Source organism: Spodoptera frugiperda, chromosome 13 (genome assembly GCF_023101765.2).
Source record: "Spodoptera frugiperda isolate SF20-4 chromosome 13, AGI-APGP_CSIRO_Sfru_2.0, whole genome shotgun sequence".
Lineage (NCBI taxonomy): Eukaryota > Metazoa > Arthropoda > Insecta > Lepidoptera > Noctuidae > Spodoptera > Spodoptera frugiperda.
In genome coordinates, this window is record NC_064224.1 from 10,007,606 (window position 1) to 10,024,590 (window position 16,985).

Sequence of the window (16,985 nt, forward strand, 5' to 3'; positions counted from 1 at the left end):
TGGAGATTTCGGGAAATAGTGGGGAAGATTAGATTTCTGGTACGGCCTCACTGATACTGTGTTGTGTTGATGCAATGTCTTTATTTGTATCAATTATTGTAAATAGCTATTTAGTGGCTCATTATAATCTATACAATTTAAATGAGATTTTTAAGTGAATAATATAATTTAGAAAAATCTCATAATTTTGTTTCGTACCTAAGTAGGTGCCTATGTACGTACATGGGTAAGTAAATAAAGTATGTCTCAAAGCCTAATATACGCAAAAAGCTGCTTCGCCCGCAAGTAACAACCGAAACAAAATATCGATTGGTGTCGCGCGCATGCTTACAACTTTCGCGCCAAAATGTGACATTTAGCCGCCATTGCTCAAGTACAGAATGAGATTCATTTGAAATGCTGCCATTGGTCGCGTTCGCCGTGAATGGATGCGTTCACTTGATGTTAATTTGACACGAAAGAGATTTTATATTTGAAATGTCGTAGCTGCTTTGCGATTCATAAGATGTTTGTAATATTGACATTAAGTTTACAATTACTATGAGATTGTAGTTATTTATTACAAGCTACTCAAACTTATGACACAATTAGTGTGTAAAGAGGCATTGCATTTTGCGAAACATTTACAAAACCACAATGACTCCAATACTTTTACTGATGGAATCGTATCAGTTACACAGAAATGTCAAGACACAGAAGTAGTACGATCCTTCAAGAACCTACTGAGTAGCCTTATACCTTAAGCAATCATTTGAATATCTACTTTTTCCATAACGAGATAAGGTACCATTTTCAACATTATACAATTCAATTCAATTTCTTTATCTCCTCCAGGTGAACTTCGGCGACGTGTTCATCCCTCCGGGTCTGGACCCTCCCCGGCCTCGAGTGCTGCCAGAGTTCAAGCGCCTGGCCCACGGCCTGAGGTCCGGCAACATTAGTGTGCTGGACGCCAAGACGTTCTACATACCCAACCTGCACTACGATGGAGCAGGACCCGACGCCTACTTCTGGGTCGGCAATGGATCCGAACCAAATCCTTTTGGAACTAAGGTAGGATCTTATTTAAGAACTAGTTTTTAATCACGGCTTAGTCTCTATGAATTGTGCGGGCCTGCGGACGGCGAGCAAGGGTCAGACCCGTGCATGCGGTGCGTCGCGTTCTGCGTGCACCTCAAAGTGTCATCAGACCACCACAGTAGTTCCCAATAGGGCCGATGCCTAATCCGGAGCTGCGGACTACCTAGCGGGTTTACCGGGGCTCCGCCTCGAAAAGCAGGAATAGGAACGGGGTGGTTTTTCGTCAGTAAGAGTCTGACACTCCCTCTCGCCTCGCCCTGGCGAGAGAAGCCATTGAATGATTATCCCTCCTTAAAAAAAGGCTCTATGAATGGAATACAAGTGTTGTTCTGCGTCGATTAATGATCATTCCGGTTAAGCTTAAAATGGGTGTAAAGTATAAGTTATGGCGAAATGTCAATAAATACAAATTTAACAACCTGTGATGTAGGTAATCGTTGAGCGGTGCGAGTAAATACTGATGTAATTAACTAGCTGTAATTACACGTGATGTGTAGGCGTTAGCGGAGATACATAATAGTAGTTTGGATCAAGTTTATTATTTGTGTAAACGAATTGAATTCAGATCCTCGTTGGAGTTTATTTAAATACGGTATTCACTATATAGATAACATTTCCTGGATGTAAACTAATGCCAAAGCTGGTACCACAAGATCTCATGTTTAGAAGAACGCTAGTCATAACAACAACGACAAGCATACCACATATCGAACTGACCTTCACTAAATTACCGACAGACAGACATAATAATTATGTTGTATGGTATAATACCAAAATAGCTGTTTGGAAAGGTAACTCAATTAGTTCCAAGTTCCATTTAAATGTTTATTTTATGGAACAAGCCAGTAAACGAGCGGTCGGATCCGGATCCCCTGATGGTAAGCAATCGCCGCCGTCCATGGACACTTGAAACACCAGAAGCGTTGCAAGTGCGTTGCTGGCCTTATGGGGATTAGGAATTTAAGGTTGGTTTGTTAATCGGCGATTGGGAAGATTCATCATCATCATCATCATCAGCCGAGAGACGTCCACTGCTGAACAAAGGCCTCCCCCTTGGTCCTCCACGTAGAACGACAAGTTGGGAAGATTGGGAAGGGGAATTCGACCTCCAGTAACATCAATCACACAACGCTAGCGTTGTTTCACGTCGATTTTCTGTGAGCCCGTGGTATCACTCCGGTCGAGTCAGATATTATACTAGCTACTTTTGCGCAGTTTCACCCGCTCTGCTCGGCTCGTATTGGTCATAGCGTGATGTTTTATAGCCTATAGCCTTAGTCGATAAACTATCCAACACAAAAATAATTATTAAATTCGGACCAGTAGTTCTGGAGATTAGCGCGGTCAATCAAACAAACAAACAAACAAACTCTTCAACTTTATAATATTAAGTATAGATAATCTTAGCATCAATCCGCTTCGTTTCCTGCACTACCCTATGGTTGACTGTTAGAGAATGCCTTAAGGCATTAAGTCTGCCATTCACTGTTTTGTGATGAAGTTTTAAATAAATAAATAAATAAATAATAATTATTAATTTCAGGTCCCCAACGAGATGGGATCCCTGAACCCCCTACGCGGTTACCAGGGCGAAGACATAGAGATCCAGTTGCCAGGCAAACTGACAGCCTACGACATCGACTGGCTCGCGGTGTGGTGCGTGGAGTACCGCCACAACTTCGGACACGTCTACATTCCGAAGGACCTGGACGTGCCGCCCGCTTTAGGACAGACTAAGATCACTGTGAGTTGGAGATTGGAAGAATGATGAGTTGTGATACCAGTTATAGGTTGTTTGATTGTGTAGCTGGATGATTGACGAATGATTGCCACGTATTGAGTAAATAATTTCAAGTGTTACTAAAGAGCAAGGGGTTTTGAATTGGATTTCTGGGTAAAGAAAAGTGTTATTGGGTTTTTTGATATTTAAAAATTCATTTTACTCTGTGTATGGCAATGGGTACCGCTCTTTTGATTGGACTTAATATAATTAGCGAAAGATGAGTGTTCCCCTTTGGAAAATGTACCAATGATATAATTCGACTGCTCGGTTGGTGCGGAGGCTGCCGTGCAACGTGTAGCGGGTTTCGATTCTCGCATGAAGCAATTCTATGTGTAATCCACAAATTGTTACTTCGAATCTGAGTGTGACATGTATGTGAAATTGTATGTTTGTAAACGCACGCACGACACTGGAGAAAATCCTAACGTGGCTAAATGGCAACGTGTTTTAAAAAAATTATGTTACACGAAAATAACAGTGTGAAGAAGCATGGCTGAAAAGGAGAAATTACAACTTTATTACCTACTAACTGTATAACATAATCAAACATTAATCAATTTAATATAACTATCTTCCCATCCCACTAACAGCTTGCCAGGATATTTAACAAACATGTATCACATTCACGGCTAACCATAATCTTGATTCCATTCCTAATCTTTACAGGGTAAAAGGAAGCCTGCCAAAGGACCTACACCTACTAAGTTTCAAAGACTAACTAATGGTCCACCTAGGACTACTAGGGCACCTAGTGTTAAACCTAACTGGTTCTCATTTGACTGGTTCTAAGCCAGGTTTTACGAAACTGGATCGAAGAGATACTCCTTATTTCTTCTTAGTAAACTTCTTAGTGAGTCAAAGTCAATGCTTAATTAGGCACTTTTGAAACGTAAAATTGAATTGTCCGTCAGTCTGTCTATCAGTTAAGCTAGGTGTTCGTTCCAAAATATAGCTTCGACTGGAGAAGAACGAAAATTAAGAAATAAAGGGAACCGCCTTAAATTTTCTTTACCACGTCAATTTTTCTGCCAGTCAGGTAATCTATAAAAATGTTTCCTAAGTCTGAAAAATACCATGCTGAAAACCACATCAAAATCGGTCTAGCCAAACGCGAGATAATCACTCACAAACATACATATGTATGGTCAAACTGAGAACCTTCTTTTTGAAGTTGGTTCAAAAGAGTCCAAAAGAGACATTTTGGGACGAACACCTAACTTCACTGACAGACAGACAGACTATTATTTATTTCTTTAATTGTTGACGTTTCAAAACTACCATTTATGGTTTAAAATTGAAATAAATGCTTTTGACTTTGACTCTGAATTTAAGACTTATTCACGTATTGAATTAACACATGTGTAACATAATAACATTAGGTACAAGAGAGTCTCATGATCCCGTTTCGTAAAAAAAGACTGAATATTAAATAATATTATAATATAACTCTGTTATATACTTCGTTATAATATCACCTAACAAGTGTTATGTACTTAATAAATGTTTGTTACTAAACCGTTATGTTATGTTTGTACCTCTCTGCCTACCCTGGAATTGTTATCGTCGGGATATTGTTATTTACAGCCCGCTTGGTGGTATAACCCTGTGAGTATTGTATTCATTATTTATTTATTTATTTTTATGTGTGTGCAATTATGTGAAGCTATAATATTATTATGTTTGTTTTATTAGTACATTACTGGCTTTAATGGAATTAAATCTTCTTGCCTATCATATGATGATAATAATAGTGAATGATATTGAAACAATGATTGTACTCATGATTAAAACAATCCCAAAGAAACTCTTTTTGTATCACAATAACAAAGTAAAGTAAGTAAAGTTCCTAAAACCTACCTAGTCAGTAGTAGATCACAGGGACGGTTGTTTTGTTAATGTGATAAAAATAAAACTAATGATAATATAAAAAATATTTCTTTGGTAAAGTTGTTTATAACCATGAGTACAATCACGTGTTTAAATATCCTTAATTAATTATCGGTCACCCTATGTGTATGCTAAATTAAAATAAAAGATGATAGACTTTGATGTTATATTACATATATCTGCTTTTATATTGCGTTAAACGTTTGATTAACACGCTTAAATGAATCTTTTAAATTATAATTATTTTATTATTTTATAACCTATTGGTGTGGAACTTACCTGAAAGTGTTTTTATGGTGTTCGGTTGAATTCATTCGAATGTTTCGAATTGACAACTACAAAATAGCTTAGCCGCTTCTAAATTAGTATTAAACGAAAACAAGAACGTCTATCAGTATCGTCTGGTGTCTCTACTCTAACTAACTTACTAACCTAAGTCTAACCTAACAACCTTTTGAACAGCAACAACAGGTAAAGTATCAATGTAACCCTTGACTGATCAGCAACTAACACCAGCCACTGTTACAGACGAGTTCCACGACCTCTCAGTCGCCATTCAGTGCCACGAACAACTGCAAGGAGATCCTCGACAAGAGATTACAAGTGCGCTGGGAGATACAGGTGAATATTTAATACATTTACTTTTATGTTTGTCTAAAGATACCTATAGGATTTTTGGGTTCAATTCCCAGATACGAAGATCGAAGTTGGGTTGCGAAACGCTTCCGTGTTTTCTAAGTTAAATTATACTTCAACCAACTTTTTTGTCATTTGCATTAGAATAAGACCAACTCATTTTAATTTTATACAGATTTAATCAATCTAATTTCTAAAGGGCTCATCAATGGTAAATGATCATACTAGCCGTATTATAAACTAGCTTCTGCCAGCGGCTTCGCCCACGTTCCCATGGGATAAAAAGTATCCTATGTGTTATTTCAGATTATAATCTACCCCTGTTCCAAATTTCATCCCGATCCCTTCAGCCGTTTTAACGTGATTGAGTAACAAACATACCTACACACAAACACACAAACTTTCGCATTTATAATAGGGGCAACTACCCAATTGCTAGCACTGCACCAAATTATCAGCACTCTGAATAAATCGACCAATTCTAAGGTTTTCACTAACTAATTTGGGTTTCCACACTAATAAATAAATAAATACATGTTTTTGGAATCCTGCTATTGGGAAAATTATACTTTGAGACCTCAAATTAGTGGAAATTATGTAAACAAACATTTGTGTCCTGCAGTTTGTTTCGTTTTTGGCTGTTTCTTGTGATCGCGCGTAAGTTCACGTGTTTACATTTTATGATATATCGTATATTTTACAAATTTAATATTGAAACTACTGATTTCTCTGATATTTGAGATAATTTTTGATGATAATCTGAAGAGTAGAATTTGAGGTTTTGGTGATTAATTGGTAAAATACGTAGTGCTGATAAATGGATCGAATATTTTGTAAATTCTAAATTATCAGCACTGGTGATGATAAATGGAAAAAAGTACATAAATACTAATTTCAATTTTTTTAATGTAAATTATGTTTATTTTATGCAAAGAATTAATTTTGTTTTGTAAAAGTAGTTTATACCATCAAAATCCAAATGTTAGCATGGTGCTGATAATTGGATCAGAAGCATGCTGATAAATTGGTTTCCCTAGAATTTCATCATCTCTTCTTATTTCTTTATATTTATTTTTTCTCTTATTTTTCGTTTTAGTACCAGTAATATTAGCAAAAGGTTTTGTAGATGGTATGCCAGCTACGACAACTTCTATAACAAATAAACAATGTTATAATAATACTGGAGATTGTCTTAGTAGTGCGCAATTGGTATATGTCTTGATAGTCAACAATATTTACTAACACCAGTCAAATTACAGGACATTTTTATTACTGAAAAACATCTGAACGAAAAGGTGTTAAAAAAAGAGATTGACTTGGCCATCGTACGTTATCGTGCAATAGACCATCGTAATTCATAATCATGAAATAGACTAAACAATATAATACGAGAAATGTCAACAAAAGTAGGTATACTTGTGTTTTCATGCGATGGCCAAGTCAATCTATTTTATTTAAAACGTAAAATAAATGTAATATTGATAACAATTTACATAATAACTTAAGACAGAAGGTCCCTTAAGTAGGGACTAAATAAAATAACCGACTTGGTATTACATGGATCTCACAACTTTTTACGGTAGGAAAACTGTTGAGGTGCGAGACTTGAGGTTTTTTTACAGAATGTTTTTGATGGTATCTTACTTCTTTTTGTAGATTCATTTATTCAATTAAACAATAAAATGTAACTGCATCAATAACTTTGTAATCTCATACATTTATATGGGTTTACAAAGTTATTGGTGTGATGAAATTGTAACTGCATCAATAACTTTGTAACCCCATACATTTAGGATTACAAAGTTATTGATGCAGTTGATGTATCTAAAAAACTGGACTGAATTTACAAAATATTTGATTTTTCCCTTGATGTAGGTACTAAATACTAATTTTATGCAAAAATTTTAAGCTTCTATGTCTGTTAAAAGTGCCTTATACTTTTGATGATCTGTCAGTCAGTGACAAAATTTCGAAACTTTAACGTGTTATAATTCTTAAAGTAATGGTTAAAATTTAATGAAAATTCAAATATACCATTTTTGTATAATGCCTGCTTAGTATTTGAAAATTCAGGCTTCTTGTTGTATCCACAATGAAGTTATTGGCCTAAATGGTTTCGAGAAAAGGATGGTACGGCCATGCCGCTTTTTTGCTCGACTTATACAGATAAAAGTATTATTAGATGATAAGTAATTGTCTTGTTATCTACTTACTAACTATATAAAAAATAAATAAAAACAGATTTTAATAATGTAACTAATTTTTTGATGTAATTCCTAACAGTGATAGTTAGGTGCTGATAATTGGGTTGCTCTATGCTAGTAATTGGTGGCGATGGTGCCAGTAAATGGTGACAGACCCATTTTTTATTATTACTTGTCTAAATAATCTTGGATAGAGGTCAATCGTTTTTTTCTTTTATTATCGTCTTCCTTATTAAATATTATAACTATAAAATTTACCTTAACGGGTAAAAGCCTTTTTTCACAATAATAAATTAGCTTAAATTAGGACTAACTCTTAAAGTGCTGATAATTGGGTACTTTACCCTATTAGTAAGAAGTAAAATTCTTTCAGCCTACCTTGGCTGTCAATTGTGTTCACACAAAACCTAATTGATCAGCCCTTTAGAATGCGTATAAAGAAAACTCCAGTAACCTTCTATCAAAATGTTGCTCCCGTATTCCTTTTATTTCTCGTACGATATGTAATTGTTTATTTCAGTAAAGGTAAGTTACTTATTATCATAAGGTCCTTGTCATGCAGCCGGATGATACAAATGCCCTAACTTAAACTTTGTCTAAAGTCGTAGCCTTAATAATTAGTTCCTTAATGTTTCCAATCAAGCGGGTATCCTGAGATCGTTGAAGGTAAAGCATCATTGTTATACATACGTATTTACCAGCTAGTTATACTACCTAGACTGATTTTGTATGATACTGAATGATATCTCTTTCAAAACAATTTGGAAAGTGATAAAAAATCTGATCGGTTTAAAATGTGATGGTTAGGAGAATATCTCCCTAATAAACGAGCAGAAAGAGTCTTTTTAGCTGCTTAGATCTGTTATTTAGCAGAAAACAATTTAGATTTTTATTATGCCTTCCATTTTGTACTGGTAGCGCTAGTGTCGCTTAAAGTCCGAGCCAAAAATGAATTAAGAACCCCGGAGCCACGGTAGCACTTCTAACTACGTGAAACTCTTCCATGTATAACCCAAATCAAATACTGATCGAAAATAGTCAAACGACAAAAATTACTACTATCAAGTTCCGAAGCTCCAAATCTCCTCCAAATGACTAAATCATAAAGTTGTTCCTCCTCTAATCTCTGTTTCCACTTGCAGGGTGACCAAGTCCAGATAACCCTCTCTGCTCGGCTCCGCAAGGAACAGTACATGGCGTTCGGTATCTCCGGAGCTGAAGGTAGACCGGCCATGCTGGGAGCCGACGTCGTCGTCGCTTATTGGGACACCAGGTATGTACACGACTGATTCGTTATATATCCATTATAGTATTCTGAGATAAAATGATTTCCGGAGCTGCGAACTACCTAGCGGGTCTACCGGGGCTCCGGTTCGAAGGGCAGAAGTAGGAATGGAGTGGTTTTTAGTCAGTAAGAGTCTGACACTCCCTCTCAACAGAAGACATTGGATGATTATCCCCCATTAAAAAAAGATAAAATATTGTATATGAATCAATTATCAGATCATTGAGTTTTATATGGAACACATAAATCTCCTGACTCTTCGTAGTGAGCCTTATCCAGGCATTGATAGAAATTGCGATTCGGATAGATAGACAGTCCAAACCAAAAAGCAGTCGTGAAATTTTAAAATTAGAAAAAAAGACCAAAATAATACCCGCCTATCCCCTTTCAGATAAAGAAATTTGATCTTTAAAGTCATAAGAGATACAATTCAGTTTACTTTAGTTCTAAAACCATTTCCTTCTCCTATCTTCAGGGTGAATCAGCCTCGCGTGGCAGACTATTCAATCAGCCACCTGGCGCAGTGTGACGGAGAGCGCGGAGTCTGTCCCGACCAGAGGATCGGAGGGACCAACGATGTGCAACTTGGTAAGAAATGTTTTTTATTTAAAGCTGGAGTAGGAGAAGCGTGCAGATTGTGCAAAAACAGTTAGCAAAAAGTCGACTCATTTATTTCAATCGGGCCAAAAAGTCTAAGTTCAGTAATGAAAGTTGGCCATTCAAATTAAAAATAAACAGCAACAAGGCAGTAAAGAAATTTATGTAATAAGCTTGGGTAAGTTCAGTATAACTAATGGGTAAGTATTAATTACTCTGCGTTTGCTTCTAAAATATCATATCATCACGTTCAGCATCTCAAGCTCAACTGAATGTATCAAAATAAATTGTATGACTAAAAACCTAAAATCGACCCTAATTAACCTTTCCTTCCTCCACAGTATCAGGCAACCAGAAGAACGGTATAACCACAATCACGTACCGCCGCCCCCTCGCCGCCAAGGAGTCAGTGAGGGACAAGGAGATCCTCACGTCCAGGTCGCAGTCAGTCATCGCGGCCTTCGGACCTCTCAACTCCAGATACGAAGCCAATGCCCACTCCTTCATGGACACCACCAGGAACGATGTGCAACTGGACTTTGGAGCTCAGGTTGGTTTTGGAGACGTTTGGAGAACGCCTTTCAAAGGAATAATGTTGTCTATCATTAGCCAAAGTCAATTCAACTGTATTGTTGTATAAGGGTGTCCGTAATACCCTATTTAGATTGTGACCGATAAAACCTGCTGGTGTAGTTTACAACAACTTTCTTCCCACTTCGAAGACGTCTATAGCATTAAACTGTCTATCCGGAGCTGCGGACTACCTAGCGGGTTTACCGGGGCTCCGGCTCGAAAAGCAGGAGTAGGAACGGGGTGGTTTTTAGTCAGTAAGAGTCTGACACTCCCTCTCGCCTCGCCCAAGGTGGGAGAAGTCATTGGATGATTTTCCACCTCAAAAAAAAGCATTAAACTGTCTATCAGCTTCTCCAAAAAACTACGATTATTCAGTTTAGTTAATATGGTTTAATGTTCCCCAGAACGAGAACACATGCATCGGTCTAGCAGAGACGGACTCGTCGGGCCCGGCGCCCTGGCCGGCGCGCGTCATATCGGGCGTCTCCAACTTCACCGCGCGCATCGGACCCGCCGCCGGCGCACGCGGGTACTCCGCCCTCACTGGTACGTACCGTGCCTGGTACATTAGTACATACTATGGTATTACACCAAGAAAATGTTGCTTCAAATAGGAATACTCCACTCATACCCTTTCCATTGTGGTATAAACTTGAGGTGTTGAGGGAGTGACGACACTTAGTCACAATGACCATTCCGTATTTAACTACATATTCTACAAAGCTGTATGTATGCTGGGTACCTTCTTCAATCTGGATACAGTTTACAAGTCTTTTTACAGACTTTTCTGTAAAAAATGGGTCTATTCGTAAATCTGAATCTTTGTAAGCGAGCACATATTGACTGTTACACCTTATTATGTTTCATGCAGACAATGACATTAGTAACGGATTCCTTCCATATGGTAAGTTACGATAACTTAACTGCGATCTTTAGCCATAGTTAATTATAGGTACTCATTGTAAACTATTTTTTTTTGTGGTATTAGCCGGTAAATGAGCAGACGGATCACCTGATGGTAAGTAATCATGGACACCCGTAACACCAAAGGCGTTAGAAGTGCATTACCGGTCTTTTGGGTGTTAGGGATTTAAGGGTTGTTGGGGAATCGGAGATCGGATAGGGGGTAATTGGGGCTCCGGTTATCTGACTTATACAACGTAAGCGTTGTTTTACGTTGGTTTCCTGTGAGGCCGTGGTATCACTCCGGTCGAGCCGGCCCATTCGTGCCGAAGCATGGCTCTCCCACACTTAAATTAACAAAATGTCCTCCAATGTTTCTATTATTCTTAATCGTCCCACTATTGCTCAGGTCACCCATCATGGGGCATTGCCTGGTACATCAACGACCAGCTGATCCCCGAGCTGTACGTGGAGCGAGGCAAGACTTACACCTTCTTCGTCGAGGGTGGAGACGACCGCACCAACCCTGCCAAGTGAGTTACTGCTACCTGTCTACCTCATCAACTTGATAAGCATCATACGAGTATTAGCAATAAAGTCGAAAATCGATTAAAGTTTATCAGATAGATAAGGTTGATGTGCTGGTACACAAGAAGATACAAAATGAAGAAGACACAAAACTCTTAACATAATCTAGCTCAAGTAAAATGACGTAAAACGGGGTGAACAGTATTCAAAGGGTAAATAGATACAGAAGAAGGGTCAATAAATGTTGTGAAAATGTTCAAACATCACCCCATTCCTGTAGCTATTCACCCTTTGAATTCTATTCACCCCGTTTTACGGTACTGATACAAAAACAAAACTGCAAATCAGTTAACCTACTCCCTAAAAACTTTTTTTATCTTCATTCTCTCTAGTCAAGTGGACCCTCGTAGTACCTAAGTTTTTGGGAACAGACAACTCATTAACAAGAGGTTAATCTATTCCATTTCCTCCATCCCCAGGTTCCACCCATTCTACATCAGTGACTCGTCGGAAGGAGGCTTCGGCCAGAAGAAAGAGGAAGACCAGAGGAAGCAGCGCGTGTTTGCTGGAGTCGCGTACGATAACGAGGGATACCCGTATCCTACTGCTGGTGAGTGAGAAAGAGAGGCGAAAATGTTAATGTTTGCGTAGATTTGTGTACTTTAACTGAAAACCTTGGATCTTGAGCTCTTCATAACCTAGAAAGCTTTAGAGATCTTATTTTATTCAACAGAAATGTTGATCAAGCCTGTTCAAAGATGGTATACGTAGCTGAATTCATTATTTCTGACCAATCCAAAGTAGAAATCTAACAGTGTCTATTTAACGCTCAAAATCTTCCACCATTTAAAAAATGGTCTTTATTTTCCAGTGGGTCGTTACTGCGAGTGGACTCACAAGACTATCGACCAGTCGGCCGCGTCCGAGACCTTCGAGGATTACATGAAGACAGTCCAGCTCGAGTGCAATGATGGAGAGCCCGCCGTGCTCAACTGGACAGTGGCGCACGAGACTCCTGACCTCGTCTACTATCAGGTAACTGCTACATTTAAACTATTTTTGTAAAACCTGATGTCAAAGAGTTTTAATAAAGTACGTAGCCGCCATAGTCAGCCTTTTATCCATAGGGATCTGAGACAGGGAAGACAGGGGAGGCTGGCTGAGGAGGAGAAGTTGAGGGGGTTCGTTTTACGTCAGTTTTATGCGAGGTTGTGGTATCCAGAGACTACATTTGTATAGAGGAGATAGAGAAGGCACTTGAACATTTCAGGGCGCCTTCTGGTAACAAGTAAGAACAATAATCCGTGAAACGGGGTAGTGGGTTCTACTGGTAGTAAGCGTATGTGGACCTATCTGGTTGTGGTGATATCACTCCGGATGAGCCAGCCGATTCGTGTCAAAGTAGCATTATGTTGTTGGATTAGTTGGATGTTAACACTGTTGGAACATTGGTTCCAGTGCTACACCCACAACAACCTGGGCTGGAAGATCCACGTGGTGGACCCTGGGACGCCAGTCCCGGTGGCCGGGGAGAAGCACGCGCGCATCAACGGCGGCAGTCTGTCGGCGACGGCCGCCGCGCTCGCACCGCTCGCCGTCGCCGCCGCCAGCCATCTCGCCAACAGGCTCAGGTAATGGGAGAACACGCCGACGGGGATAATCGACGCGAGAATAACATTTACAACATTTTTTATCTTTTTACTACCATTTTTTTATACCAAACATCAATATAAACACTGTTGTGAATATTGTAGAGTAGGACAATGATCTTCAATTTGAAACGAAGACAATAATTTTGAATCTGTATTCTGTAACGTAAGATGGCGTAGACAATAATATGTCGAGTCTGTGCACTCGACTGTCAAATGTGACAATAATGTAGAGTAAGCAAAAAAATATTAATACATATTTATAATTATAATATTGAAATAATTTTTACAATATTTGAATTACTATTATTGTTCAACAATTTATAGACAACATATTGTATTTATTAGAATGATGATTATGCAACTTATTATATTGTTGGTTATTTTTACTTAGAATATTAAAATGATATTTATATAAAATTGTCTAGAAACATTTTAGATTGGCCTAAAATATTTAGGTATTTATATCTATCTATACAATATTGTTAATACACATTCAAAAATGTAGTATTCGTCGTTCAACTTTATCTGTTATTTTGTGACTCAAGGAATGGAGAAGACAATAAGAGTATCAGATTATATTCGCGTCGATATATCCAAGTGAAGATTGTGATATTGTTGGACGAATTTAGAATGTAAAGAGTATGGAATTCGCCAGTTTGTACAGGTATTTATAAAGAAATGGGTAAATAATGTCAATCTACGTACATAATATCAATTTCATATCAGATGTGGAGCGCGAAAGTGCATTTTTACAATTTAGGATTTTGACGATTATCTATTAGCCCTCTTGTATTTAAGAACCCCTTTAACTTTGAACTCTTTAAGTCCGACCTAAGTATCCGCTCTGCATTTAAAATACCCACCCTACGTATGTGAAAACCCACTCAAGTAATGCATCTATTTGCAAAAATACTCCAAGAAAACTTAAACGTATGATGAAACTATAAAATATATGGCAAAACGTAATGGAATTTTTAATAAATGTAAACTAATATCTATTACAGCAGAGCACAAAAAGTAAATAAGTACCTAATGATCATAATCATTATGACAATAATGTCAAAATATCGGAAAAGATATCATTGTGAGGTATTTTCTAGAACAATTACCATATCTCAGAATATCATTATGTGAAAATAAAACGATTCTCATTCTCAGGAAAGAATCAATACACTACTATGTACTTTGATTTTAAATAACGAGATCCTTGTCTCCTGTAATATTTAAAATAAGTACTATTATGTATATTCTGAAAGATAGAAGAACCACTGATTTAAGAAATTAGAAATTACTGTTTTATCTTATTATAAATGTTAAAAAAATGTATTCACGGAATTTTACTCCGGCGTAATGAGACAATTTTGAAATACTATCTTAATGAAGGTAAATCTTTAAGAGCTACAAATGCAAATTGCAATGGAAATATTGACAATAAAACGTAACAATTATTCGTTTATTTTGTAAGTATTCGTCGTGTGCTTGACAATAACAAATATTATAGTAAGCCATTTTATATAAAATAAAAGTTATTTAGAGTAATCTTTTTCCTAGAGACTAAAGAATAATGAAATGTCGGACAATAAATTTCTTCGAAGGTAACTCTAGTATGTATGTACGTACAATAAAATTATCACATTCACTTGCTTCCTGAATGGACTTTGTTAATTGACAATAAATAGTTATTAAACTTTTTGGGCTGTTTACATAATGTAAAGTGTAAGTAGAGTAATGTTTCTCAATGAATAACGAAAGACAATAATTATTTCGTCTTATTAAAATAAGTTCACAACCAGATACGATTTACAATACGTGGTTACTGGTTAATATTGATTTTAATGGATTTTAATGATTGAATAGTATATCTTGCCTTAAAATAACTCAGCAAATAGATAAAAGCAATACAGGGTTCGATCCTTGCAGTGTCGTGAATAATATTTTTAATTGTTATGATCAATTAATTTTCTAAAATCGTTTGTTGTAGATTATATCTGACTGTGAAGAAATATGTATGTAAACTAAAACAATTAGATTGTATTTTACACGTACTTATATTATAATTTAAACGGCAGGATAAAAGGCTTTTGCCTTGTCATTAACAATCATATTTTATACTGGTAGAACAGTATTACGTTAACGTATTTACATTCCATTCATTTCAACTTTATTTCTTTATAGAGCGCATGGTACCTATTAGATTTCGAGTAAATATGTACCTACATTATAATATTTTAAACTAACGTGTACCCACTGCCTTCATCTTGGCAGTATCATCAAGTAGAAACAACGTTTTAAATTTAAATTTCGTGAAACAACTACTCACGTAGCCATTGTGAAGTACCTACTTACTCAGCTAAGATAACTATGTATCTACTTATCACCTTCAGGGTTGTTTTTTATAATTGAATCAATGTAATAATTCCTAATTCATGCCCTTAGATATTACATTATAGATAGTTGAAATAAATACTATTATATTAAACAGTTTTCTGCAGACTGTATTTTTCATAGATTGTGAAAGAAAAACTACTAATTAATGTTGCTACAGTGAAAATTATTACACTATTGGTAGGTTACACTGCAAATTTTATTTGTTGAAATACTTAATTTATACAGCTTTTAGTATTTAATAGTGTTGAGCCTAAAAGGCATTTTGTTATATTTAATGTTTTATATAAACCCATTTTTTGCTCGTGTAATTATACATTATTATTTGAAAAGTATGTACCAACTACCAACTTGTATTATGTTAGGAAAACATAGTAAGTAATTAAAAATCATTTTACACTTTGTAGTTGTAGATGTTGATGCACAAATTTTTGTTAAACATAAGAATTTTATTGATAGTTAATTAATGTAATAATATTATAGATAATCTTATACAAATTTATACAGTGCAATTAATGATAAAGCCTGCTACATTGTGTGTATATTATTAATATTAATCTTTTGATGATAGACATAGAGTTTTTAATTTACACATTTACAAATCGTAATTATTAAACAAAAAGGTTTATTATTTTTTAAGGGTTAAAATACTGTATTCGTGAAATAAACGAGCATATCTAAACACGTTATCAACTTTTGAAATATCATAGATATAAAGTTTGACTTGACTTAAAATAAAAACGCCTGCTGGCTGCTATTTTGTAATTAATGCATCCAAATCATTTGAAGTTCTTTTTGAATAATAAATAGTTTTGGGACCTTTTTATTTTATACATTCCAACTACCTTTAATGAAAATTTAACAGACCGGTTTCCCAAGAAAATAGTATCTTTTACTGTTTTAAAAATATTATAATAAATTACCAGAGCAGTCTTGTAATAGACTAAATATTATGTATTATCAATTTATACTTACGACTGCGAGAACATGGTACAAATTTGATTTTTTAAAGCCCTAATCGACAGTAATGGCACATTGATGTACCTACATGACATAAACTCTCAATGTTTTGACAGGTTGCGTTCATTTTTCCCTTTATTTTTTGTGTATCCCAAAACTGACGCATCTTTAACAATGGACAAGAAAAATATGATTTTGATCAAATGAATCAGTGAATTGTATATTTGTTACAAATATTGCACATTTTTAAACTGAAATGTAACATAGAGTTTTAAAGCTTTTTAAAAACGCTATCGCTATGTGTACATACTTAACATTTCATGAGTCAACATTGCCGTTAATATTGTGTAATTTATAATAAACTTTGACAATAAAGACCTTTTCCTAAAGTAAATTGTGTTTTGTCTTTTTTGAGCTTTATTTCCCTTTCCCAACACTTTCCTTATACGAATAAAGGTAATACATTTTTTTTTGTAATATTCACCAACAAATGTCTTATCTCAACAAACAAA

The 16,985-nt window shown here is 36.1% G+C and overlaps 1 protein-coding gene across 7 annotated transcripts in view; it reads left to right on the plus strand.

Annotated features, from left to right (window-relative positions):
- The window catches only part of LOC118270244 (protein Skeletor, isoforms B/C), a 67,528-nt gene extending 50,661 nt beyond the window's left edge, over positions 1 to 16,867 (plus strand). For 4 of the 7 annotated variants that reach the window (XM_050698107.1, XM_035585707.2, XM_035585710.2 and 1 more), the window contains exons 5-17: positions 835 to 1,053; positions 2,624 to 2,824; positions 4,448 to 4,468; positions 5,279 to 5,371; positions 8,733 to 8,863; positions 9,351 to 9,463; positions 9,814 to 10,022; positions 10,450 to 10,591; positions 10,917 to 10,949; positions 11,358 to 11,481; positions 11,956 to 12,086; positions 12,348 to 12,511; positions 12,935 to 16,867. In XM_050698107.1, coding sequence (XP_050554064.1) covers positions 835 to 1,053; positions 2,624 to 2,824; positions 4,448 to 4,468; positions 5,279 to 5,371; positions 8,733 to 8,863; positions 9,351 to 9,463; positions 9,814 to 10,022; positions 10,450 to 10,591; positions 10,917 to 10,949; positions 11,358 to 11,481; positions 11,956 to 12,086; positions 12,348 to 12,511; positions 12,935 to 13,111 — 1,758 coding nt within the window. In that variant the 3' untranslated portion in view covers positions 13,112 to 16,867. The remainder of the gene's footprint in view (positions 1 to 834; positions 1,054 to 2,623; positions 2,825 to 4,447; positions 4,469 to 5,278; positions 5,372 to 8,732; positions 8,864 to 9,350; positions 9,464 to 9,813; positions 10,023 to 10,449; positions 10,592 to 10,916; positions 10,950 to 11,357; positions 11,482 to 11,955; positions 12,087 to 12,347; positions 12,512 to 12,934) is intronic. The other 3 variants (XM_035585711.2, XM_035585712.2, XM_035585713.2) reach the window with 3 other exon arrangements.
- Positions 16,868 to 16,985: the final 118 nt, after the last annotated feature.